Below are 27,567 nucleotides of genomic sequence, written 5' to 3'. Positions count from 1 at the left end.
CCGAGTCCTCCAGGGAAATAAGCATGGTGCGTTAACTTCCATGTATAAACGTCAAAAATAAACTCCAGCAGGTGTACACGTTAGGTGGAAGAATCCCCTGTGCATCCAGCACTGCAATAAAGAGAATGCCTGCTTCTTAACACTACATTGGTGTTGAGGTTTATCCCCGATTTTAGTGACAAGTAGAGACACAAATGTAAGCTGTCTCTGCCTACAGGTAAGGATGTTAAGCAGGCGTAGACAGACATATATAGAATGAATATCTATATACAACATACGCAAGACTCCAGTATTGCATATTGAATTATTTTATGGCAGATTCAATTAATAACAAAAAAAAAAAAGGAAATGGCATTTATAACAAGAATAATTTTGTTTCAAAATGTTCTAGCACAAAGTCCTACAAGCTTTGCATCAGTCTTATGTGTTAGCAGTCCAGAAACACCTTCTGCTCAACATTAATCTGGACCTAAAGACACACTCAGAGTATTTAGGCCGGGCCTAATAATTTACTCAACCCGGAGGGCTTCTGTGCCTTGCACGCTCCACCGCCCCGGGGCGCCCTGAGGTTACACCGCCGCTCCAGCAGGTGACGCTGTCGGGCAGGGCCGGGCGGAAGTGCTTTCCCGACCCGTGCCCTCCCGGCGAGCCCTGGGTGTCCGGTGACCCTTCCCTTCCCTCCCTCCTCCGGGCGGCGGTGTGAGCGCGTCATGGCCGCCTCGAAGCCCGTGGAGGCGGCGGGCGGTGGTGGAGGCGGCGGCACGGGGCTGTCCCGCTGGCAGCTGGCGTTGGTGCTGGGGGCGCCGATTCTATTGGGGGCCGGCGCGTTTTACCTGTGGGGGCGGCGGGCGGCCCGCCGCGGCGGCGGCGGCAAGGGCGCCAGCGAGCGGAAGACCCCTGAGGGGCGGGCGAGCCCCGGGCCCTGCGGCGGCGGGCAGCCCGATGGGCCCGGCCATGAGGAGATGGTGAGCGCGCGCCGGCGGCGGTTGGCCCGGATCCCTCCCCTCCGCGCGCGCGCGCGCGGCGGCCGTTAGTCCCTGCCGGTGTAAGAGGCGGGAGGGGAGAAGCGCCGCTTTCAACGGCAGGGAGGGGGCTTGCCTCCGCCTGGAGAGGGGACGGGGAGGGAGGGGATGGCCGGGCCCTCGGTCGGCGGGAGAGGAGACAGAGCCGGGCAGGCCGCCGGGCTCCTCCAAAAAGTGGTTGTCAAAGTCCCGGCCCCGGAGGACGCGTGCGAGGGGATGGAGCCGCGCGCTGCGGCGGGTGGGTGTGCGCGCTCGGGCGGCGGCGTCTTGGGCTCGGCCTAAAACACGCTGGGAAGTCGGCCCGTGTAACGGCGGAGCGCTGGTAACCCGGCGTTAACGCTCACGGGTTTTTCTGCTCCTCTGGCTGCCGTTGGTAGCGCTTTGTTCGGAGCGCGTGTATTTGCTCCCCTCCAGGTACTTTGAAAAGTGCGTTATCGAACGCATCTTGTCATGAAGTACGCGTTAGCCACGTGAGTATGGGGCTGACAACGCGCTGCTGTCTGTCGGGTGAATGTGCTTCTGGTTCCGAGGTGTAGAGCAGCTGTGCGTTAGTTGCTTCCAGTAATAGTATTTGGAAAAGGAAACCTGTGATCTGTTGTGTATTAGTCTGAGATGCTGGGTACAGCGGAGTGAAAAGAAAAATACAACCAAAATCTTTCTAAAATGAAATATTTTCCCTGAAAATACAAAAGCCTTACACTTCAGGAAACGGATACTTCAGAGTAGAGCTTGCCTTAGTAGATATGCTTTCAAAACTTACGTTTATCCTATTGTAAATTGCCATTCTGAGAATTTTCAGATAAAATGGTCTGTACAAAAATTGAAGGACAGCATGGAAAATCAGAATTCAGATCAGATCCATGGTTCTCTTGTATATCTGTATGTGGAAAAACTCCTCTAAGATGCACTTTCCACACATCTGCGGTCACAGATGTATCATGACGGTCATCTTGTGTTACTGAAGTGCCATTACAATTGACAAGCATGCTTAAAGTGGTGGATTTGGCAAACTGATTGGTTTGATAAGGAAATCCCATGGAGATATTCCTGCATTTTCTTCTCCCATTCTTGTATACTACCTGTAGTGCTCTGAAATGTCAGACCATGGCTAAAACTTACTGTCTGAAATGATCAGGACATTAAAAATCAACTTTGGGAGACTGGAAAAGGTCAGTTTTAAGCTTGATTATTTTAGCAGTGGAAACTAGTGTAATGTGAGTGAGCAGGCATGGGCAGGGACACATGGGGGTGGTAAGGAGAGTGGCACCTTCCATATGTAGTGAATCATAGGTACCCGTAGGCATTGCTGGAAGCGTAGTGAGCTGCAAAAGCTATGCTGGACCTGGAGGCAGTTACTTGAATGCAGTGATGTGTTAGTTCATGGGAAAAGAGTACTGAGCAAGTAGCAAACAGAGAACAAATTCAGACTTTGTTTGCTCTGGTAACTTTGGCTTGGATCTGGCATATTTATGGCAGTGTGCTTGCAACGTGTGAGCTCTGGTGTGCAGGCTGCTCATGACCTTTGTGTAGCTGCAGTGACTTTGCTGTTAACTGTGTTAACTCTGGGTTTCTTGATTGTATTCCTGAATTGCAGTGTATGCTGTCAAGTGGCTTGTAGTCGTCCTGTAGTTGTACTTGAAGCAAGCAGTTAAAACATTTAAAACTTTTATAGCACTTGATTTGAAATTTTGTGTGTCTAGCTCTTTCAGATTGCTCCACAAATTAAATTACTGGAAGACTCTATACATCTAAGAATAAATAAATGGTTGAGTGATATGATCCAGAGTTCTTGAAGAGTGTCATTGCTTATACTGTAAAGAAATGAGAGATGTTACTTAGGAAAGCTGTAGGAGAAAGTGTCAGATTTGCCTGATTACATGAGATAATTGTCTATCTGGCCAAAATATGGCTGCAGCAGGAAGATTATTGTAGCTGCAGGTTCCCTTGACTGCTTTATGTCTGTAGGAGGGAGGACTGCCTTCCTGTTCCTCATATCCAAAGCAGTGATGCCATGTAGATTTCATGTTTCCACATGTATTTTATTAGTTATGGATATTATTGATAAGACCCTTGACTGAAAATATAGCCATTTCAGGTGCTTTACACTTAGTTAACTATCTGCATTGTATTGGTCTGCCTTTCTAATATGGTAGAGTATTTTTTTAAACTCAGTGGGATTTCAGATACAAATCTGTACAGTGAATAAGAGTCAGTAATTCATTTCACAGTCTAAACATAAGAAGGAAGTATTTTAGAAAACACGTAGGTCAATAATGAATGTGCTACCAACAGCTGTGTGTATGTGTGTGTCAGGTAACTATTATTTTGCTTTTAAATGTAACTCAGGACTCAGACTTTTTTTGTCCATTTCATTAAACCAGCTTTTGTATCTGTTTGATGCTCTGTCACTCTTTCTGAAAACATGACCTTGAGTTTTTCTGTTTGTTCTTTGAAAATTCATAGGGTCTAAAATTTTCATTGTTCTTTATTCAGACTTTTTACTGTTTTACATGCAGTTCAAGCTTTTTTTTTTACGTGCTGCAGAGGTCTCATGTTTTTTTTTCCCAGGCTGTGTCTGCACTGGAGGATTCTCCTGGCACAGATGCTTTGGCCAAGTGTGTGATCTGTGACTGACATGTTGGCAGAAGCCCTTAGCATAGGTGCTATATCGGGAAAAGCTGAACTACTTTTGAGATTCCTTTTCCTGTAAGCACAGCTCCTCAACAGTGCAGTAAACTAGTAGTATTGCCCCAGTTAAGCACCAGTGATAAAACTGTGCATCTATGGATGACTCAAAGGTTGGGAAGTCAAACTGCATCTGTTAATTACAGAAGTTGTCTTTGTTTCTTATAGTTTAGATGGAATGTGTTTTAGTTACTCAGTAACAGCAGTTGCTTTTTACACACTTTCTTAGTTTGTAGTGAATATTGCATAACTTGAACATGTTGGGGAAGTAAACTGCTTTGCATTTATTGCATTAATTGATGCCCGTTTGATTCATGGTTTTTTACTTATTCTATGATAACCTCTTAGCAAGTTTGTACCCTTCTTGTCTGACAGGAACAAATGCTGATTAGGCAGCGAGGTAATGTGTCGGTTGGTTAGGTATTTTTTTCCCCTTAACTTGAAATAACTTCCGTCTGCGATAGCCCAAATCTCACCCCTTAACTCTTTCAGCAAGTTCATAGGCTAACCCTGTATTTTTGGTATGTGAGGAAGCATCGAGCAGAGATTCTTGAATTGTTTAGTCAGTTGTGCAGCATTGTGTGTTGCAGTCAAAGCCATTTGGGTCCACAGCAGTTCACTGTCTTTGCAGATTTTCCTCTGAGCTGGATATAATCCTTGAGTGCCATGGTGGGTGAATGTGGCCAAACTTCTTGGCTTGTGTGGTGCCACATATTGTGATCAACAGCCAACTAGTATGGCTTCTTTCCAGTATCTATTTTAGTAGCAATTGCTGAATGTTGCCTATCTCCCTGCTGTGACGTTAGATCAGTATATGAACAAACCCCTTTGTCTAGATATACTTACGTTGATACTTATTCTGAATTGATCTAAGCAAAGTATGTAAGAAGTTGTTGCTGTTGTGCTGTGCACCCATTGCCTAATAAATCTCACTATTGACCTACTGTAAGTTTTCTATGTTTCATGCCAGCTGTAGTGGACAGGTGTAGAAAACTCTTAAACGTGTGTGTAATAGCAGTAGAATAATTGCTAGTCTTGCTCATGCGCAGCTCGCTTATTCATGGTAGGCTTGAATGGCAGGCTCATTTAAAAGGAAGGTGACTGATGGAGAATGCTGACAAATTGTACTGTAAACTTTAGCTTAATTATTTCTAACTATAATATGTCCTTGTGCTCTGAATTTACATCTTAAGCTCATGTGGACATACTTTTTGTCATAGTGGTTTTAGTGCTAAGGAGACTCTTGGTCTTTCAGTATAGGTCTGACACAAGACTCAAGATGATGATTAGTCAAAAAAGGAGGAAAGACAGATATTCAGAAAACACTTTTTTTTTTTTTGGTACCTGATCTCATCAAGAGGGTCCTCTCATTTGGAGAGGAGAAAAGTCTAGACCAGAACTTTTTTTTTTAATTATTTTTGCAGGCTGATGAATTAAGACGGCTGAAACAGTACTCCCCCTCCACATCATCTGTCAGACAAGGGCTCATGCAAATCCTCTTTAGCCAAAAGAAAATGCTGAAACTCGCTGCTTGTGCTTCTGTTGTAAATCACTGTCCTCACTGGCTGGCAGCAAATTTCTTGCTCTGCTTTAAAAAACAATCTCCCTCAAGTATATGAAGTTCTGAACTTTTGGTTTAACTGTATTGCTATTGCTGGGTGTTACTAAGCTTTATTATTCTTGCAGCTGGCAGTCTGTTGCTGTTCAGTTGCTGTTGTTTGCATGCACTTCATAAGCATTTTGTGAGGAAAGCACATTTGCTGAGGTTAAAGTAACAATTAAGAAATTTTTGTCAGTACTGTCTAGTCCTTAGACAGTGAGCAATTTACTTGTTTAGTTATGTAGATAACTGAGTGCTTCTCAAATACACAAGCATCCTTTGGCTTAAACTTTGTTTTAAGACTTGTTAGAGAACAGTTGCTGAAAGCAGTCCTAAGTACTGAGATGTTGGGGTTTTTATGTAACTGCAGATAACTTCTGAGCTATTTGTTTATACTGCCTTGGCAGATAATTGATGATGAACTTCCATTCATTTTATTGAGCTGTTTTGCTTTGCACATATTCTTTGACCAGAAGATGACAAACTCTGAGAGTTTGTCTTGCTCTATATGGACCTTCACCTTGGGGACAAAAAATGACCAGTGCACTTCATGGAATGGCAGTGGGTGAGGTGAGGAGAAGCAGTGAAATTGGAGAATAATATCTAGAATTATTACATTTGCAAGGAAATAGAAGAAGGTGTGAGGTTTTTTTGATTACTTGTGCGTGTAGTACATTAAGTTTGCTTGCATAATCAGTTTCTTATTTGTGTACATCCTTGGTGTAGCAATTGAGAAGGACCCGAGGACTGAGAAGCAGCAGCTTAAAAATTTTGTCAGTGTTAAATCTAAGGCTTGATAAACTCTTTCAAAAACTGATCTTATGTTCAGAATTAATTTTTATATTCTTTTTTTGTGTGTGTGTGTTATTGCAGCATATGATGTGCCATGAGTTCTTTAATATCTTTTAGGGAAAAAAAACCCCAAGCCCGCAAAAAAACCCCAACAACAAACAACAAAAACATACCAAAGCAAAAGACAAGACTCATGAGTTTTAGCTTTTTATTGGTTTTGGCTTCATCAGGTTATGTTGCAGTTAGTTAAGTTGGATATGTCATTTAAACAGAAATTATTAAGCTGCTTTTTTTTTAAAGGTTATGAATGTTCTTAAAATATTTCACAAAATTGAAATAAAAGCTGTATTTTTGGTTTTGTTCTGTAAGTTGATCAGTTATATACCAAAACTGTAAATTAATCCACTATTTTCTGCTATTTTTTTCTATGGTAAGAGTTTCATGTTTGCTAAGAAAATAAATCTCATCAGGATCATTATTTAAAAAAAGAGTTGAGTTTAAAACTTGGCATTGTGTTTTATCACCATTTGGGCTTCAAGATAGATACAACATTTTGGGGTTGTTTGAGTGCACAGTTTCTCTACAGTCTGTGTGGGATCCATTTTTCACGGGTATGAGATACTAAGCTACCCTTGCCTTTTCATCCAAGTCCTTATCAGAATGGGCTTATTGATGATACCGAGCTGCATCAGCCTTTGCATTTAAAATGGCAGCCATTCAGTTCAACAGTGTATTGCATGCGTACTGAGGACTATAGCAGAATAATGTGACTAAGGTTGCAGAGAGAAACCATCTAAGAGCTGGGAGTTTAGTTTAAGGCAGCATAAACGAACAAACAAACTAAAGTTGGTTTCTTTCTTGCCATGGGCCTTATTGCTGACTTTATTACATGATAGCATGTTGTGCTCTAACTCCTGACTCCCTGTCCCGAAATTTCTTGCATCATGCAATATGTGGGACACAGAGTAACCATGGAGTTAGCATCTATTCAATGGTTCATTTCTGTATAGTTGGTTGTGTGGTCTGTGGTCCTACTGCTATTATTCAAAGCTTACTCTGATAACAGAGTTACTAATTTTAGTGGGTTTTCTATGGTGTCATGCCTGTACTCTCTAAAGGTTTTGGTCCCTGTTGCCTGCACTTAGGCTTGTCTGAAGACTTGATGCTTCCCAAGAACCAGCAGAGCACCAGTGACAGCCCCAGAACTACAGATTTCTTGCTTCTAGTTGTAATTCCTAGCCCAACCCTGACACTGGAGCAGCCATGGCGTTTGAATATTATCCAGTAGCCCTCATCTGCAGCACCTGTCTTTATGCGGGGACTGCAGTGCAGGGCTGTCAGAGTGCATAGGGTGGAGCAGACAGGCTGGTCAGCCTGAGGCTTATGTTGGTGTAATAGATCCCTGGGCTAAAGGAATTGGCAGTGATCATAAAGCAGTAATGTAGTTGCAGTGTAGGCTTAATCTCTACAGTCTTAAATAATTCATACTGGGAACACATGTTTGAATGGTACACAACATGGCCCACGTTTTGTGGCTTTTTTTGGTACCAAGTAAATTGGAACAGCGCTGAATCTTGTAGATTATTTCACAAATGCAATTCTAATGTGGTTTGCTGTAGAAATGCAGAAGGAAAATTCAAGCTGACTTTAACACATTTAAGTTTGTCTGCTGCATATGTGTAACCCTTCCCTTAGTTAAGAAAAGTGTTGTTGTATTGGGAGCTAAATTTAGGATATACTTGAGGTAAATGTAACCTGTTCAGACTTGGGTTAAGTTTTAAAGAAACAACTTTGCAAAAACAGTTACTTGGCTCTCAGTAAAAACATGAGCGCTGTGTACAAAAAGGGGTGAAGTTAATAACCTTTTATTAATTGGAATTTTAATCATTAAAAAACAAAAATCTAAAAGCCATACAGATTATCTTGCTCTGTAAACAATGGAGGTGGTGCAGATTGATTTCCTGTAAGCCCAGTGATTGGTGACCCATGAGAGAAGAGCTTTCTGGCAGTAGGGATATTTAAGAAATTCCCTCCCTTAAATGGTTTTGCTTCTAAGTCTCTCCTCAGGAGAGTGCCTGTAGGATACTTCTATTTGGATGCCTATTTTTATGTAGGGACTAAGACTGGTACCCGTTATCTGATACTCTCATGCCATGATTGGAAAGCAGGCCTTAAAAGTGGGGTTGTACAGCAGCTCCTGGGTCCCCTCAGATTTCAGTTTTAAAAATCATTGAGATGCTAAAAATTTTAAGTTTGTACTCTTTTCCTCCTCAGAGAGGTCAGTAGGATGGCATGTGTGCTCATACCACTGTTCATTTTGGTCTGGCAGGTTAGCCTGAACTGCCCCAAAATGTTGATCCTTGAAGCTAGGCCGTGAAAGAGGAGCAGAAATCCAGAAGATGAATGTTAGGATCTTTTGCAGCTCTTTTTTTTTTTTTTTTTTTTGGAATGTGGGTCATACCTCTTTGATAAAGAGTGGCTTTCTACATCTGATTCCTTATAAATCGCAATGTTTGGTAACTGATCTGTAAATCTAGGGGTTATGGGTAGCAATGTTGGTTTCTGCAGAAATGCAGATGATCAACAGGCAGTGCAGAATGTAAAGATTCATTTAGCAGGGTCACAGGCCAGTTAGCAAAATTTTCCATCCTCTGCTAAGAATGACAGGCTGTGATGGTCCAGCACTTTGTATTAGTGGTTGGATGAAGCAGGTTGCCTGAAGCTGTAGAGGAGTTAGCTGTAAAGTTAGTTAATTGTTCTAGTGTATGGAAGGGAAAACAGCTTTGTTTTCCCTACAGGTTTTATTTGTCTTGCTCAGTAGGTCTTTCCACAAAGTGTTTTCCATATTTAATTCATAGTCTGCTGAGTCAGCTCTGGTCTTATAGGCTACATGTATTTCAGTAGGAAAATTTTCCTATTTGAATTGCTTTGAGGGCTTTGTTGTCTTCACATATTAGTCTTTGGAGAAATAACTTAACTTATTGGTTCTTCTGATCACCAGTCACATAAGATTAAAACCTGTTTAGTTTTCCAAAGAGAAATCACTGCATTGTTTAATACCATTGTAGTGAATCTTTTAAAGTTTGTCTCCTATTTGATGTATTTGCAAGAGAAAATCTGTTGTGTTCTTCCAGAAAACGGAAGGAGTGAGATTTTCAGAAGTCTAGGCTAGATTTACCACTCAGATCCATTTTACATCTTTGAGGATCAGCCCTTAAGCACATAGTTTGCATGCGGTGATGCTTTTCTTGTTTGAACTGACCTATCACTTCCTGTTTCAGAGCCCTCTTGATAGAGCCCAAGCAGCCAAGAACAAAGGAAACAAATATTTTAAAGCAGGAAAATATGAGCAAGCTATTCAGTGTTACACTGAGGCTATCAGCCTGTGCCCTCCTGAGAAAAACCTTGATCTTTCTACCTTCTATCAAAATAGAGCTGCTGCCTATGAACAACTGGTAAGAAATTAATTATGTGTTTGTTCTAAAAAGCTGCATTATAAATTATGTATTTTGTCGCTTCTGTCTACTGAAAGATCCCAGGTGGTGATTTCTACTGCCTTTACAACAAGATGCCATTGTTTGCAGCTGTTCTTCACTAGCTCATCATACTTTTCCACATAAACTAAAATTATTTTCTGTTAGCTATTCTCAGTCTATCTCGTACAATTCTTATGTGTCCATTTCTGGTAAGACAAGCTTTTAATTTCTTATCCTCTGGAACAATTTTCTTGTATACAAGTTAATTTTGCTTCTCTCTAGTAGAGTGTTTCTTTAATTGTTAGGTGAAGGGCCAAATATTTTGGAAGGATGCTACTTCAAAAATGGAACAAAACAATCACAGAAATTCTACTAAAGCCTGAGACCTAAATTTTGCAAATGCGGAAATAATATTTACTCAATAGCTAAGTATATGTGATATTAGTTTTAGGCGTCAACCAGTGTTGTTTATTGTGGTATCAATAGATTTGCTTAGAGGTCAAGTTGGTGAGCTGTATAAAGGAGTGGAAAAATTGGCTTTGTACAGTCTGAAGTATCAAGCGAGAGGCTGTGTGATTAGAGAAATCTGGTCTTGAAAGTTAGAGCAGAGATAAAACAGTTCTTGCCTAATCAAATACTACTTATAACACTAATGACATAATGAATCCCAAATGTGTGTGGTTTGTCTTCATCAGTTATTAGGAAAGCCTGTTTTGATAATCAATTTTGCAGATAAATGGATTTTTATTTCCTGATACCCTTGACCAGCTCTACTCCTACATATTCATGTATCATCTCTTTGTTGTAACATAGTGTAGTAAATTGAAATAACAAATTTTAAAAAGTTTTTTAGTACTTTGCTAAACTTGTTTGTTGGTTTTCATTATGTTTACATCTTTTTTTTTTTTTTCTTCTATTTGTTTTGCACCAGTCTTTCAGTCCCAGTGTTACCTCCTGCAGGCATCTTCGCATCAACTCATTATCTTCTCCCATATGCTTTGTACAACTGTCTGGTTTCGTTTTTCTGTAGGAATTCCTTTTCTGTTTTGTGGCTCTTCTGGTGCAGGTGGCTTCCAGTGGTGCCTGGCAGTTTCTTACTGAGAAACTTGCAGAAATAGAAGCAAGCAGGTAGAACCAGAGCCCTGGGAACTGCAGCTACTGTTAGGTGGGCATGACCCTGGAGTTGGTAGTGGAAAGCTAATATAATGCAGCTGAGTAGGGCCTCTCTCATTGTGTTGTTTTCTACCCGCAGCAAAAATGGACAGAAGTGGCACAAGACTGCACAAAGGCTGTTGAGCTTAATCCTAAATATGTAAAAGCTCTCTTCAGACGCGCAAAAGCCCATGAGAAGCTAGACAATAAGAAGGAATGTTTAGAAGGTGAGTGTGTCTCGATGTGTATACTTAAAAGTGGAGTTAGCTCAGGTGCTTTGGAGAGGATAACTTCTGGGATTGTTTTTACTTCTGAAGCTACAGTAATAATAAAATCATAGAATGATTTGGGTTGGAAGGGACCTTAAAGACCATCTAGTTCCGAGGCCCCTGCCGTGGGCAGGGACACCTTCCACTAGACCAGGTTCCTCAAAGCCCCATCCAGCCTGGACTTGAACACTTCCAGGGATGAGGCATCCACAGCTTCTCTGGGCAACTTGTTCCAGTGCCTCACCACCCTCAGAGTGAAGAATTTCTTCCTTATATCTAATCTAAATCTACCCTCATTCAGTTTAAAGCCATTACCCCTTGCCCTATCACTACGTGCCCTTGTAAAATGTCCCTCTCCAGCTTTCTTGTAGGCCCCCTTCAGGTACTGGAAGGCTGCTGTAAGGTCTCCCCAGAGCCTTCTCTTCTCCAGGCTGAACAGCCCCAACTCTCTCAGCCTGTCTTCACAGGAGAGGTGCTCCAGGACTCTGATCATCTCTGTGGCCCTCCTCTGGACTCGCTCCAACTCGCCTTTCTTATGTTGGGGGCCTGAGAGCTGTAATACAGAATTATTTATTTAAAACCATTCATAGCTACTGCAAGTACATTTTCTTCTCTTGTAAGAAGAAGCCATTTCCCATTTTTCAAGCTGTCATCTGCTCAGATCTGAAATAGCTGCCTGGAAATTGATGTTACTGCAGCCACTCAAGGCATTCTTTTTTCCAGGAATCTCCATATCTTTTAGAATACAATTCTTGTAACATGCTGAGTGGATAACCCAGACAACAGTTGTTCTACTTCCAAACAATAACAAACTTTCTTCCCTGATTGTTTAGAGAAATGGTGCTACTACAGAAACGAAGGTGTTTTTGCAGGTGGAGATAATGGTCAGACACAAGAGAATTGCAGTCTTTTAAATGTATTTGTCAGGTATTAAAGGGAAAACAGCTTCAGTAACTTCTTGTTTTAATATTAGTGCTATGTATTTGGCAGAAACTACTGTGTCATCCTTCCAAATACAATTCCTAACAGAATACATTTTGGACTGTCAGGAAGATGTGGCTGGGAAGCCATGAAAATTAAGGAGTGCTACAGGTCAGGTGTGTTGTCTGAGGCCACTTTTGAACTAAGGGATGCTGTTTGAAAGGACCCATTTACATTTCATCAAGTGACATAATTCCTGCTGATGTACGATTAAAAGACAAATGAAATTTTCAGCTGTGCTCATCATCAAAGAAGGACAGAAAATAAATGATCTGACTGGCAAATCTAACTTAAATCAGTTTCATTATGCATAACAGCTAAGAATTAGGTCTGCTAAATTAGAAGGTAAATTCATTTATTTATCTGCTGGCAGAATGCCTTTCTGCTCTGTAAGACCATAGTGACTAGAAAAGGACTACTTAGGTCATTTAGTGTAGTCCTTTGTGACATTATTTGACCAACAGCTGCACTTCTAGAGTGCTATAATAATACCTAAACCTTATGTAGTTGCAATAACCTGACAGATGATAAAAACCCCAAGAAAGATCAAGTGGCTGTGCCGTAGTAGGATAGGTTTTAAATATAACTTGTTTTTAATGTTAGTAGCAGTAATGTTTGTAGCAATTATTTTCAACCTTGATTTGTGTTTGATTTCTAGCTTGCAGCTTTTTAAGATCTGAAAATTACCTGCTTTTTCTGAACTACACCAGTTTTCTAATACAATACCGCTTTTACCTGCCAACCATGTATGGCCAGTAAAATCCCAGGAAGCAGGGTATGTCGGTGTGGTTGAGGAAAGCAAAACCAAACGCACACACACCCCACCCTCACCCCCCCCCACCCCCCCACCCCCCCCAAAAAGAAATCACCCCCACCAGCAAAAACAAACCCTCCAGTGATCCCTCGCAGTATAATTTGGGAAGAGGCTGCTGCCTCACCCAAGCCTGGGCACTAGTTTACAGCTGCCCACTTTGAACAAAGCATGTCTGCTAAGGTGATGTAGTACAGTATTACTGCACACTGTTTTTCATGCACTTTCTGGGTGTAGCGTGTTTTCCTGGGGAGTCCGATGTGCTTCTTGACCATGCTAGAGCTGTGGGGAGTTTCGGTATAAATGATGGCATAAGCACCTATAGGGTGTAGAATTAGAGAAACTATACTTAAACTCCAGGGTAAACAATTTGATTTTTCAAGTGTTTTCAAACAATATGCGTTTGAATTTCAAGTTCAAACTCTGTTTATCTTTATTGATGTTTAATTGAAAATTAAATAGGAAAAATCAGTGGTAGTATTATATTTCTCTGGATCCTCTAGTTAATGGTAATGTAGCATGTGAGCGCACCTCACACAGCAAAGCATGGTGCAGGCAGCAATGGGTTGACATTTGCAGAGGCTCTATGTGTGAATGAGTGATGTGATATGGGCTGACACTTTAAATAGGCCAGCAAGCTCTCTCTTTTAAACTTGCTACATTCCAAAGTCAGAGGTGAGCAGAAAACATTGAGATATAATATGGGAAGATTTCTTTAACTGAGGAAGGAGCAAGATGTGATTGGACTGAATGGGAATTTTAAAAGTAGAAAATTATGACCAGTCCCAGAAGAGAAGCTGTGTTAACACTTTTAATGTGAACGTAATATGGACATAATTACTATCCCCAAAGTTTCAAAGTGTTGAAAGCCCCTGCTGGAGGTATAAATTTTCACTGTTCATCTAAGTATAGTTGGCTCTAGATAAAAACATGAAGATAAAAAGAAACGTAATTATTTCACTCACTGTCATGAAGCCCTTTTATCACAGGGAAATAATTTTGGATACAATTTTTTATCTTGGAAAACATGGTAAATACAGCAAACTGGAAACAGGCTTTTACCCTTGAAGAGGATGTTTATTAGTTTGACAGTAATGCATTGTAATCATGGCACATTTTAGTGTACTGCAGTGACTACCAGAATTTGTCTTTAATTTCACTTTTGTATGTTGTTTTCTAGATGTCACTGCAGTCTGCATTTTAGAAGCCTTCCAGAACCAGCAAAGTATGTTATTAGCTGATAAAGTTCTTAAACTCCTTGGAAAAGAAAAGGCCAAAGAGAAATACAAAGTAAGGCTTGTGATATTGCTGGCAAATTCTGATTTCGCCTCACTGGTTGTTGAAATGTTGATTATTGGCATTCTGTTGACTGTTGTAAGCAGTTGCTGTGTTCATCTGCTGAAGTATAAGAGTTGACAGGAATGGTTTTGTACAAAGCTACTGTTGCACCGATGTTTTCCTTTGGGTCCTGTCCAAACTTTTTGAAACCTCAGTAGGGAAGAGAGGCCTATTTCTAACAATTGCTTCCCTTTAATAGTCATATTGTGACATTCAGGAGACACCTAATTTGGTGTGCTGTCTTACGTGGGGGTTTTCTGGACTTGCAATATAATGGAAATGGGATATATTGGAACAGCGGTAGCCAAATGTTCAGTTGCATGTCAGGTGGTTGAGTTAGGTATGTGTGTTGAGATAGGAAAGTTTATAAATAATAATGAAAACTGTGTAAAAATGCTGGGTTCCCTATGTAAAGAATAGTTTAAAATGAGAAGAATGATGATTGAGGGCTTTTTCCCCAGGTTATTCTTGGTTTTATAAATAGAAATTTCATGCAGGAAAGATTAAGTTGACAGCAGAATTCAAGCATTTTAGAAAGTGGCGAAATAATACTGTTTTAAGGTTGGGATCTTTTTAAAAATAAAAAGAAGAAAAGCATAAAAGCACTGCTTAAGAAAAAATGATGCAGTGCAAAGTCACATCTTTTTATTAGTAGTCAGACTTCCTGATTCTGTCTTGAGAAATATGCCTTCATCTCCTAACTACCACAAATTACTTGTGACATTCAGTCACTGGCTGTTTCTGTTCCGTTTCTGTGAATAGGTGCCCATACTTGCACTTTCTATTTTGGGGCTCAGAGGTCTTTCCACTAATGTTTGGACGCTGCAAAAAAGAGAAATATGGAAGTGTAAGGGTAGCCAGGAGCAGTTGTAAGCAGCTGTAGGCTTACAAAAAAGTTGGGACAGGTATTAAAACATTCTCACTTGTTAGTAAAACATTCATGCTTGTTTTTTGTGGTGATGGTTGAAGTACTGAAATCCATGTTGGTTTTGAGATGCTGAATTTCTTTCCTATAGAAACTCACATTAATGTGTGATGTTGAGGTAGCAAAAATGTATTGTGCTATTAGTGTGGTGGTGGTAGCATCATAAAGTAGCTGTGCTTCAAATAGGCAGTATTACAGTAGAACTTAATAGAGAAATTCAGAAAAGTGCATTCAGACTTCTCTTGCAGGAGGGATTGAATCGTAATTCTTGTGCGCAGTGTTCATTTTGAGCAAGAAATATTTTTCGGCTGTGAGAAGGATTTTGTATCTGAGAGGTGTTACTTCTGGGCCTTCAAGTAAAATGTGTGGTGTCTGGCCCAAGCTCCACATAGGTTTAGGATATTGCCTCATTATTCTTCATTATAACAGTAGCAGCTTTCCTTGGACAGCTTGGAGAAAAGGTCAAATTGGCATTCAGAATCTACTTGAATTTAGGCTTATGATTAAACTGCCAGCTTGCATTTTCACCCAATTTATGTGCACACGTACTGCTTTAGTACATCTGCCAAATATCTTCTGATATCTTAAGAGCCCTCATTTCTAGCCACACATGGAGAAAGATACTGTCTCCCTCCTCTCTTGAATATCTTCACTATTTCTACTGGTGATGGGTATTGCGTTGTCATCTGAAGCTTAAATAATCTCTAAATATCAAACTCAAATAAAAAATATCAGACTATCAAGTGAGATAATGGAAAGCCATACGTTGGTTCTTTCATGAACAAATTTTTTTACAATCACAATTGTTTATCCATTTCCATATTTACCATCTGATCTTATACCATCTAATGACTTGAAATTACATTTCTCTGTTTCAGAATCGTGAGCCTCTGATGCCCTCACCACAGTTCATTAAATCCTACTTCAGTTCTTTCACAGATGATATAATCTCCCAACCTTTGCTTAAGGGTGAGAAATCAGATGAAGATAAGGATAAGGAGGGAGAGGCTTCTGAAGTAAAAGAAAAGTGAGTGTACAGTACAGTTGGGAATTGTTTGCTATTGGAATTAAGTTTTCAGTGATTTTGACTTTCTGCTCAGTGTCACTTGTTGTTTTTATAGTACTTGGCATGGGAAATCCTGTGGTAATAAAGTGAGCCTATGAAATAAGATCAGTATTAAAAATGAAACTTTTATGAAAGCTGACTGGCTAGTTCCAAACTGTAGGTGGCTTCGATCCACTAAACAGAGGAAGGGCAATGAGATTGGGAAGATACACTGAATATTTACTGCAGTATGATAGTAAATCTTAGGAGATGGGAGGACTGGAGAGTGCTGAATAGTGCTTCTGGAGAAAGGAATTTTTTACACTGAAGGAGAGTTTCCAAGGAAGAGAGAAGGGTAGTCTTTGGATTGGAAGGGAGAAGACAAGCTAGGAAGAGGGTCTTTTTTAATGAAAACTATGAATTTACAGCAACTGAGGCTGAAAGGGTGTTCTGTCTTTCTGGAGTCAAATTGCACATAAATGAGAGGTTTATTCTGACACAGAAAAGCTTAGCTTTTTCTTTTATTGAGTGGAGCTTGAGTACCACATGAATGGTGCTTTAACTTACTGTGCTGCTTTCCAGTTTATTTTTGGAAGATACCACTGCTATTAGTATGGAAACCATTGCAAACAGCGTTATGAATTTTTTTAATTTTTAAGTAAGATCTACAGGCAGATTCACTGAATCCGGGTCACTTAGCTGAGGACGAGGCAGTGCTTACTGTAACTCTTGCTGCATATAAACTGCACATTGCTAGGTTTAATATTTCACTTTTCTGACCTGGAATTCCATCCCAGCCCTCTTGTCTTAAGGCAGAGGTTCTCTCTGTCCTTCATGTGAAAAAAAATTTCAAGGGACAAATGAAGCTCAAGGTCATGAGCTTTAAAGCATTTCTCTTCTTTATTTTCAATGTAATTTCGCCATTCTCTGTCTAAATTGCTTTCAGTCTGTGATGGCTTTGTCCAGGAATATTTGTAACTTTACGTATTACGCTGGTGTTGAAACTGAGTATAGCAAAAGTTAGTATTTGTTATGGTTTAATGAAAAATCTGAATTGGAATTGCACTGCTCAGTGAATGCGTGTGTATATATACAACTGTTCTTATATCATTTACAGCTCTGGCTATTTGAGAGCAAAACAATATATGGAAGAAGAGAACTATGACAAAATTATCAGTGAAAGCACGAAAGAAATTGAAGCAAAGGGAAAATACATGGCAGAAGCTTTGCTTCTGCGGGCTACTTTCTACTTACTTATTGGCAATGCAAATGCTGCCAAACCAGACCTAGATCAGGTCATCAGCATGGAAGATGCAAATGTGAAGGTAAGAATCTGTCATGGCTGGATTGTAGTTTGGGTTGAGAAAATGTAAAAGTTAGGCAATAAACTTGTAGTATAGCTCAAGAAATTATTTTTTCCAAGTTTTTGCATACTATAATGGGAGTATTCTGTTTTATTTACTGTTTCATTTTTTTACTCCTGACAAGTTGTTTTTCAAGGGCTTGTTGATTTTTCGAGATAGCTGTGCCCAGTAACACAAACTAAAGAACAGAGGAAATAGAATGAATCAGAGGCTTATTCAGTCTGAAAAGTCAGTTCATATGGAAGTACAATTAATGTTTTTCTCTTGAACTGCTTCGAAAAATGTTGATGTATTTGTAAGCACAGGGAACCTGTTTTATAAAGGATTTTTGGGGGGGGTTGAAAATCCACTCGGAAACATAGGCTGACATATTTGAAAGTAAGCAAGGGAGTTCATTTAGAGGCAATATGAAATTTATTTCTGCTTAGAATGAATGAAATCCATCAGTGGGGGAAACTAGTCAAATGAAAAATTTACTGTAATTGTAACACAGCCTTAAATCTGGAGGAATGTTGGAGTGACTAATGTTTCTTTGACCTTTTTTTACAGCTCCGAGCTAATGCTCTGATCAAACGAGGAAGTATGTATATGCAGCAGCAGCAACCCGTGCTCTCCACTCAAGACTTTAACATGGCTGCTGATATTGATCCTCAGAATGCAGATGTTTACCACCATCGAGGACAAGTAAGAAACATTAGAGATTTTGTCCGAATATTTCAGTATATACTGAAGAGACACTTTTTACTGTTTGTGGCAGAGAAAGATTAACTCCTAATTTGGAACTATTGAGGAATAAACACGCAAGTCTAATTTGCCGGTTCAGGTCAGGCAGAAGCAGTTTATTTCTGTAGCTATAGGAAAGAACGCAGAGGGACAGAGGTTCAGTCCTCTGTCAATATGAACTCTGACTTGGAAGTACTAGGGCTTATATACATTTACGGCAGGTAGAAGCTGCTCTGTGAAGGGGTCTGATGTGGCAGAGCAGCATCTGTGTAGAAGGAAGCTTTGTTACAGCGGATGTAACGTGTGTTCCTGATAACTCAGCAACTGCAGCACTGTGGCCTAGACTTGCATCTGTTCAGCTCATCCCTCTCTGGCTTGTGACGCTGCTGTGTCCTTGACTAATTTCTAGACCTAGAGAGGCCTGCTTCCAAAGAACTGTAATACAAAATGTGCTGGAAGAAAAAAGGAAACACTACCATATGCAGATATGCTAAGTCCTATTTGTAAGGGAGACTTCCACGGATCAAGTGCCTCTCTCTATGAATTCATTAGACCTCTTTAGTGCTCAGAATTAAGAATGGTGTTATGTGCTGATTGAAGGGAATGAAAGTTTTCTGCAGATTGAAAATTCATGTTTTACAGTAGCTTCACAGTAAAGTGAGAGAATGATGAAGTGAGCTCCACTCTTGTGGAGGAATAAGACTGTCAAAATTTTTTTTGAAGCGCAAGTGGGGAAAGACAAAATGTTTCAACATCCAAATAGTCAACAGGCATTAACTACAGTGAGGCAAAGCGACTTCAGAAAATGCTGCATAGTTTTGGAGACTGGACATAATGCTAAAGCAGTAATAGCAACTGTCTAAAACACAAGCATTCTGAATCCCTACACATGGATGTTGCCTTTTTGTGTATGAAGCCAAAGTTTCACTGGTGGCTTTGTTATTTTATGGCAGTGATTTTTAGTCATGGGTTTTGTAGGCTTATGGGCAGTTCTAAAACTGGAGACGATATGAGTAACTGATGCTAACTGAATTATCGCTTAAGTGCCTGAAGTGCAGATTAAATACAGAAATAGGGTTTTCTTTCATTCTGGCTAGCTGAAAATCCTGCTTGACCAAATTGAAGAGGCTGTGGAAGACTTTGATGAATGTATCCGATTGCGACCCGATTCTGCCTTGGCTCAAGCACAGAAATGTTTTGCTCTGGTAGGTAACATGCTGGTGTTTATCTGGGTGCTCTTTATTTTTAAAGAGTTCTGGAAAACATTATGTATTTCTCTCTCTAATTCTAATTTAATGGAAAAGTAGGGCAACGAACATCTCTATCTTTTAACAATAAGGTAAAGAAATAATGCAACAAGTTCATTCGGTTGGAGTAAGGGTTTGCCGCTTTCATTTTGAAATGTTCGTTGTTCAAACAGTAGGTCATCTCTTCTGTTTTGTGGTAGAGGAACATACATCTTCACTCCAATTAGAATCAGAATGTCCTGAGCTGGAAGGGACCCACAAGGATCGAGTCCAACTCCTGTCCCTGCACAGGACAGCCCCAGAATTCACACCATGTGTCTGAGGGCTTTGTCCAAATGATTCGTGAATTGTGCCAAGCCTGACAATATGACTGCCTCCCTGGGGAGCCTGTTCCACTGCTCCGCCACCCTCTGGGTGAAGAACCTTTTCCTAATTTCCAACCTAACCCTCCCCTAGCACATCTTCCTGCCATTCCCTGGGGTCTTGTCATCAGTCACCAGTGAGAAGAGATCAGCGTCTGCCCCTCCTCCTCCCTGTGTGAGGAAGCTGTAGACCGCAATGAGATCTCCCCTCAGCCTTCCCTGGGCTGAACAAACCAAGTGACTTCAGCCGCTCCTCGTATGGCTTCCCCTTTAAACCATTCACCAAATGTATTACATAAAATTGATTTAAATAAAGCTTTAATGTTGGGGAAAACAGTCATTTTCTAGAAATTGGAAACAAACTATTTCAAGCTAGTACAATGCCTCTGCATGCAGGAATCTTCTGAGAACAGCTTTGCATGGTGTGAACAGGGAGGAATTCTAGGCTTGGAATTTCTAGGCCTTTGCAGTAGAGGGAGGCTATTGGCAATTACCAGGCCTTATGGCTTCCTTCTTTCACCCTTTTTCCTCTCCAAGTCTGCTCTACCAGAGACTTGGACACATGCTAAGTTCCTAAAAACAGAATTGGTAGGATGTACAGTAGGATACAAAGGATGTCACCTTCTGGAACTTTTAATTGTTAGATGCATGCATCTCTTGGGGAAGTGGGTAGAGGTCTGATGAACCTTTTTTGTATTGTTTCTTTTTTTTCCTTTTTTTATTTTTTTCCTTTTCCTTTCTTGAATAGTATCGCCAAGCTTATACAGGAAATAATCCTTTGCCTGTGCAAGTAGCCATGAAGGGCTTTGAAGATGTCATAAAAAAATTTCCAAAGTGCGCTGAAGGCTATGCACTCTATGCTCAGGTACATTTTTATCTGTCTTAAAAATAAAAAGCTGTCTTCTCTTGCACCTTTAATCTTGGTTAACATGCATTTCTTCAAATAATATATGAAGATTTCTGAGAAGAAGTTTTGAGATAACGCATGCTGTCTTTATTAAGCTACCTGAATTTATGATTATGGATGTTGTGGGGTAGAGAAAGTCAAGGGGGAATTTGTGGAGCAGAATATAATTGAGAGTCAAGGGTGGTGGTTATTAGGAGACAGAGCTCTGGCATATACTTGGAATATACGGAATTCCCCTTGAATTCCTGCATGTGTGTGGCATCTCACTCGATGGATTACTCTAGGTAATTTGGGAGTTAAATATGTGGAACTGGGGTAACAGTTTCATTCTGTTACAAATTACACATACTAGCTAAGCAGAGTTTAGTACAGATGTTCAGAGTATACCTGTAACAGACTGTCATTTCTAAGAAAACGTACTGCTGGTTCTAGTACGAAGCATGCGATGTTCTGATTTCAAGTAGGTGGGCAGTGTGGATGTGTTTCCTTTTGAAAGACATATATTTGAACAAGGAAGAAGTTGAGACTTGCAGGTGCAGACTTCTAGAACAGTTTTTGCTTGCAGTACGGATGGTACTGTGATCAGTAATTTGTGCACTTGAAGCCTAGCAACTTTCTTCTAAAAGTCTAGATTTTGAAACTTAACTCCGGTAACTGATGTGCCTTGTCTGCCCTGCAATAAGAGAGCTGTATCTAATCTCACATCGTTAGTATGGTTTTAATTAGATTTAGCCTATCGTGGAGTGCATGGTTTGGTTGTGTGTTGACATCCAGGTTTCTCTTTTGACGCAGGCACTAACTGATCAACAGCAGTTTGGCAAGGCTGATGAAATGTATGATAAATGCATTGACCTTGAGCCAGACAACGCCACTACGTATGTTCATAAAGGGTACGTATTAGGTTTGTGGTCCCTTTTGTCAAGGGCAGTTGGCTTATTTACATGGATCAACCTGAATTGAATGCTAGTGTTTAGAACTTTAGCCAGGAGAAATAACTTTGTGAGAACATGTCAGTGCTGTTAAATGTATTTCTACAGTTTCTCTTGACTGAACTGTAAATAAGTTTCAGGAAAGTTTTCATTAGCGTTCAGTCCTAATGGAGTGTCTGCTTGAAGTATATCTGACTTTTACTTCAGCCCTATCTGAATTTCAGCTTTGTGCTTAAGTTTTCTCTTTCATAAAACAACTTGTAAGAAGTCTTTCTGGGAGGAGTTTACCTTTCTCTAGAGTCATTACATTGGTAGCATGGCTTATTGAAAGTTAAAAGCCTTGAAGTTACGGTCTGCCCTGCATTAGGAATTAAATACCTTTGGGATTTTTCTTTTTTGTGCTTACGTGGCGAGGGTTTTTGGAGGGTTATGTGAGGTTTGTTCAAAGTTTTTCTTTCTCTTCTAGTTTACTTCAGCTCCAGTGGAAGCAAGATTTAGACAAAGGGTTAGAACTCATAAGCAAGGCCATTGAAATTGATAACAAATGTGATTTTGCATATGAAACCATGGGAACGATTGAAGTGCAAAGGTAATGTTGAATTGCGGTGTTAAGAGTTCTTAGTTACTTTTGGAATTACAGAAGTCCTTTGGATTTTCTTATGGATCTTAAGCCTTTCTTAAGATATTCTCCGCAGTGCTGTGCAAGGCCACCTCTTATCTGAATTCCTGATTTCAGTTCTGTAACTCTGAGGCGAAGCCTTCCTTGCCCTTTGGCATAGTTCTGCTTTATGATTTGACAATTCTCATTTTCACCAATTTCATACTTATTGGACAACATGGAGATGAGTCTGTGTGTGTTTAAATACATCTCTTCTACATCTAAAGTGACTTCCTTACACAGGAAGCCTAGTAATGCTTACCTAATGTAGTCCTTAAATATATCTTAGTACTGAGGATCCTGAGCTGTACTCTCAAGCTTGATGATTTGGGTTTAATTCCAGCAGGACTGCAGTTTGCAAGCTCACAGCATAAAGAGGAAAGACTAATGCACTAGTCTGTAACAGTGTATCGTATTACAGTTGTGCAAAAGTTCGGGGTGTAGCTGAGTCTTTTTTTTTTTTACATGTCTAGCCATCAAAAGAACAGACAAACTGTTGCCATGAGAAATTTTGCAATTGTTTCGTATTTAAATAATGTGAGCTCTCATCTGTGCTAGTTTTTCTCTGAAGTATACAAACTCTTTTCAAGGGAGGTGAGAGTTCATTTATTTGTCCCAGCATTATCTTTGCAGTAAACTTGGTGTCCTGTGGAGAACATTTTTATCCACTACTACCACCCCATGGGGGCTCTCAAGAGGAAGGCTGTTTGACAGCTGTCCTAGTTGCTTAGGCTTGGTAACAACTTCTCTCAGTTTGCTCATCATCGCAAGTTCTCGTGGTGGCTCTTCTCAAAGCCCTTTTAAGCTGTTAGTAGTGGAGAGTGTAAGTCCTGAAGGAGAAGAGATGCTGTGGAGACAAAAAGATTGCTTTGCTGGTCTTAATTGGATGACATTATGGTTTATTTCAGAGGTAATCTGGATAAAGCCATTGAAATGTTCAACAAAGCTATCAACTTGGCCAAATCTGAAATGGAGATGGCCCACCTCTACTCGCTCTGTGATGCTGCCTACGCCCAGACGGAAGTTGCAAAGAAGTATGGATTGAAACCACCAACACTGTAAAGAAATGAGGAGGAAATGACCTCCTAAAGTGAAGTTGCCCACTTCAGCTGGCCCTAAAGACGCTGTTGCAGACCATGTTGAATGGTGGAACTTAGTTTTTTCCCCGTTTGTGGTGTTGTCATTTGCTACATCTGTTAAACGTTTAGGTGTTGTGGGAGTGGTTGTTCAAGGAAGTATGCGGTGTTGCGTCTCGTTCCTTCTGCAGCAAAAACCTTAAAGTGGGTTAAGGGAAATAAAGTTGCAGGGGAATGAAAGGCAGATATTTTGGCCATGCAAATAAAAACTTCACACTGGTTGATTTTGGGTGATTATGTTGTGGGCGATTTTTGCTTTATCAAACAATATTACAGCATGTGGGGTTTTTTTCCTGTTGATTTTAAAGGTAATACTAGTCAGTGCTGTAAAATAGTTTTCTTTTTTTATATGCAATTAATCCTTGAGGGTTGATTTTAATCTTGCAAAAAGGAAAAAATTTAATTTTCAAACTGTTTAATAATAGAGGGATTTTTTAAGTCAGTAGGTGCAGAGAAAATCCCTGTAAACATATGCAAGCATGCACAATCTTCCCTTGAAGCCCCTCCCACCCTCTGCATAACTTACTTAGAAACAGTCCTGTGGCAGCTACTAGGGAATTAATTTGCTAGTCCTTCTCCTCGCCCCAGAAAGCCCTAGCGTACTGTATAGGAGAGCTAGTAAAAAGGTTGGCTGAGGAAGGAGCTTGGGTAACACTGCTTCAGCGTAGGCTTTACTGGAAGAAAGGCCATGTTCTTGTGCAGCAGTCCTTACTTGAAAGTCACCGGAAATTGTTCTGGAGGGTTCAGAGGGACTTTCAAAAACAGAAAGCGCTGCTGGGAGTAGAGCTGCCAAGGTAAGGTCATGCTTGCATATAATCTTTGTAACCTCTGATGCTCTTGCTTAAATGTAACAGCTAATACACCGTCTAAATTCTCGTCAGTCTCTAGAGACTGCTGTGTTCTGGTCTGCTCCTTGTAATAGCCCCTTTGCAGGATTAAGTGAGGTAAGGAACAAAGCATAGGCTAAAACTTGAAATCACAGATTTAGAATCTGTACCACTTTCCTTGTTCGTTAGACCCTGTCTTGTCCAAGATGACAAATACTGTAGAAGGGAAGCAGCTGTTCTGCAAATAGCAGATTGGCAAACCATGAAGTACTCGCATGAGCTGTCTTCCTTGAGCTGGGGACTTCACAGAGGGCTCTCTTGCTTTGGGTTGATCTTTCTGGTGCAGTAGTCAGTCAGTCCATCCTGCCTCTCCCTGGATTGATGTGGCTGGATAAACCTCATGCAAATACATAACCGATGTAGCTTAATTTCTGACGCACTAATTTGGGCTTCTTTCTGTCATGGAATCATAGATTTGCTTGTGCTGAATTGTCTAATGTGTTTCATCTTTTAAAGACGTGAACCATGCTGTGGTCAAACTGGCTTGTTCTCAAGTTGTGCCACCACAGAGCAGCACTTGTATTTTCAACTTGACCTGCTTTTCTCCCAGCAACTCCAGCTGAGAAGTGAAATGGTGGAGAGTAGGCGTAATGATGTAATAATTCTGTTTTAGCTAGCTCAGTAGGCGATCTGAAATCATAGCGTTGGGGTAGAGTTGAAAGCACTGGAAGGTACTGGCAGCTTCTAAGGGCACCGCACATAACAAGTGTCAAACATCTTCTGGAACTTCCAATCTCTGCATCAGTTACCTGGGAAAAAAAATACACCAGACTGACTGATGCGTCCTGTTCTCCCGAGGAGTTTTTATTCGCATGGCCTTATTTACATTGGCATTTTCCCCTCTTCACCGGACCTGTACCCCGTTCCTTACCCCACCCAATCAATTAAGGGAAAAAGCATGTGCTGTCGAATACTAGCATTCCAAATCATCACAGACTTTTGCCTGTTCTTGAACTAGTTTGAACCTGCACTGAAAGGATGCATTGTCTGTAATTTTTTTTGTAAATGACGTATCACCTGTAAACTGAAAAAATAAATATTACCTTCAAGTCTCTCTGACATGTATAAGAACAGGTTCTGATGAAAGTGTCCTCTGCAGTGGTGCTCTCACTGCGTACTTGAGGTTGCTCTGAATCTAGGAAGGACTAATGATGGCTGACTTCCTGGCATCTTCTCTCACATCAACCTTTCAGAGAAAATGAGGAGGAGATGTGGAATTAACAAGTCTTATCTCTGATTCCTTCTGTCGCCCACAGAGGTATGACCGGGAGAGTGGAAGAGTACAGGGGAAAGGAAATCCAGCCAGGAAAGCTGGGAACCTGTAGCTGGTGCCCTGTAAATGTGTGTATGCAGGTACATCCCTTGTCTGAAAGGGATTTTTTTTAATGGTTGATATAGTTGAGGTTTTGCTTTGAGCCGGGTGCGCATGCGAACTTTGAGACAAGCTTTCTTTAGTGGGGAGCAAGAGCTGAAGTGAAACAAGTATTACTGCTATTTAAAAAAAAAATAAAAATCTGTTGAAATAATGTAAGGAGCTAGTACTGAAGCCACGGATAAAACTGGTGTATCCTGGAGGCTCTGGGGGGGTTGCTTCTACCCATAGTTGTCTTGCATCTTAATTCCTATCATGTAAAATCCCTGTTGTTCGAGGCAAGTTGGCCAAAATGGAGCTTAAAAGTTGTGAGTTGAATTACTGGGATCTAACTGCAGGTTGAGAGTGAAGAGGGATCTAACCTATAGTAAGGAGCTGAACTGTAACTTATTCTGGGACTATTAAGAGCAGCTTAGATGCAGCTTTAACCAGGCTTCCCAGCTGCGGAGGTAGTAACACTGCCTGATAAAACAGGCATTACTGTGTTTTCTGCCACTTCTTTAAAAATAATTTAAATTCTTGCAGGCTGAAATTCTGGAGCTATATCAGGGCTGTTACTGGCTGGTTTTCTATACACAGAATACTGGTGTGTTTGTATTATGGATATTTAAAGTGCCTGTTTTGTACCAACACAGAGATTGAGTATTGAGTGCGTTAAGTATTATCTGGCTGAGAACTGAATGTGTACTTTTTTCACTGAAGCCCCCAAAAAATCCCAGTCCCATTTGTATCCTTGCTGAGTGGATTGCACTGGAGACTCCTATACCATATTCCTAAAACAAGGTGCTTAGTTGTCCTCACAGACTGAAGAGGACTGAGCTCGTGTCACCTCTTCAGCCGAGTCCACCAAAGTAGCTCGCTACAGATTTTCATCCGTTCTCTCCGTTTGGGATTCCAGGGGAGGAGGGTCCAGGCCGTGCGTTCTGTTGTGGGCTGCACTTTGCATTTTTAAAATGAAGTGGTCAGCTCATGAGCTTCCTGTACTACTTAAATTCTCCAAAGGTAGTATTTAGTTCCTGCTGTGCTGCATGTTAAACTAGTATAGAGAGGGGAGGGAAAGACTGATGGAGTAGTTTAGAAAAATGGATGTATAATAGTTACTGTGATTTAGAAGTTGGAGCCTGGTGATGGCCGTGGTGGATGCTGACTGTTGAGTATGTGGAAGGCACTAATCTCATGCAGGAGACTTGACTCAAATGGTAAATTGTTAATTTTTTTAATATTTATTTTTCAACAAATAAATCTTCATTTCACCTTGTGCTCTGTGGCTTGTTTCTTACAAGTTCCAGTAGAGTATGTACACCAAAATGCAGTGAAAAGCACAGACCAAAAAATGCCTGCTGGAATAGATGGTGCGACCTGGAATGGTGCAACCTGTTGTTTGAGGGGAGATATGCCTCAGGGCTTGGCTTAATTTGACCCTTAATTCTCCTGTATAAAACACACCTACCTCCTTCCAGAGAAGCCAAAAAAAACATTAAAAAAAACCCAAGAGCACAGCTGGGGGAAAAGGATGATAGCTGAACATGAATAAAAAGGTAAGGTGGTCTTGGGGGAAAGTAGCGTTTAGCTAGAGCATGACAAAACCTCCCCCAGCTCCTGCTTTTGTACTTGGACATCTCCTGTAGCCTTATTGCTTCATCATTTTTGCTGCTGGAAAATGAAAAGCCTAGTGGTCAAGGCTGGATAGTTAGGGTTGCTGCTGCTTTTTTTTTTCAGTCCCAAGGAGAAAAAAAAAGGGCTATTTGCAAATTCTTATCTCTCTTTTTACATTAGAAGTAGCAAGGTGTCGTCATTCCAAGAAAAAGAAAAACCAAACCCACCAAAACTACAAACTGCTAGGCTGGTTTTAAGTATTTTAAAGCCCTCTTTACTAATCATTTTGT

The 27,567-nt window shown here is 40.6% G+C and overlaps 1 protein-coding gene across 1 annotated transcript; it reads left to right on the top strand.

The window, feature by feature from the left end:
• Positions 1–658: 658 nt before the first annotated feature.
• Positions 659–26,939, top strand: TOMM70 (translocase of outer mitochondrial membrane 70). Its single transcript, XM_064467300.1, has 12 exons — positions 659–965; positions 9,381–9,554; positions 10,828–10,954; positions 13,969–14,078; positions 15,930–16,078; positions 17,214–17,421; positions 18,010–18,144; positions 19,281–19,388; positions 20,541–20,657; positions 21,492–21,589; positions 22,095–22,217; positions 23,195–26,939. Exons 1-12 carry the CDS (start codon positions 711–713, stop codon positions 23,346–23,348), a joined length of 1,758 nt encoding a protein of 585 aa, XP_064323370.1. The 5' UTR covers positions 659–710; the 3' UTR covers positions 23,349–26,939.
• Positions 26,940–27,567: the final 628 nt, after the last annotated feature.

This window comes from Phalacrocorax carbo, chromosome 1 (assembly GCF_963921805.1).
Source record: "Phalacrocorax carbo chromosome 1, bPhaCar2.1, whole genome shotgun sequence".
Lineage (NCBI taxonomy): Eukaryota > Metazoa > Chordata > Aves > Suliformes > Phalacrocoracidae > Phalacrocorax > Phalacrocorax carbo.
This window is presented reverse-complemented; position numbering and strand designations above follow the sequence as displayed.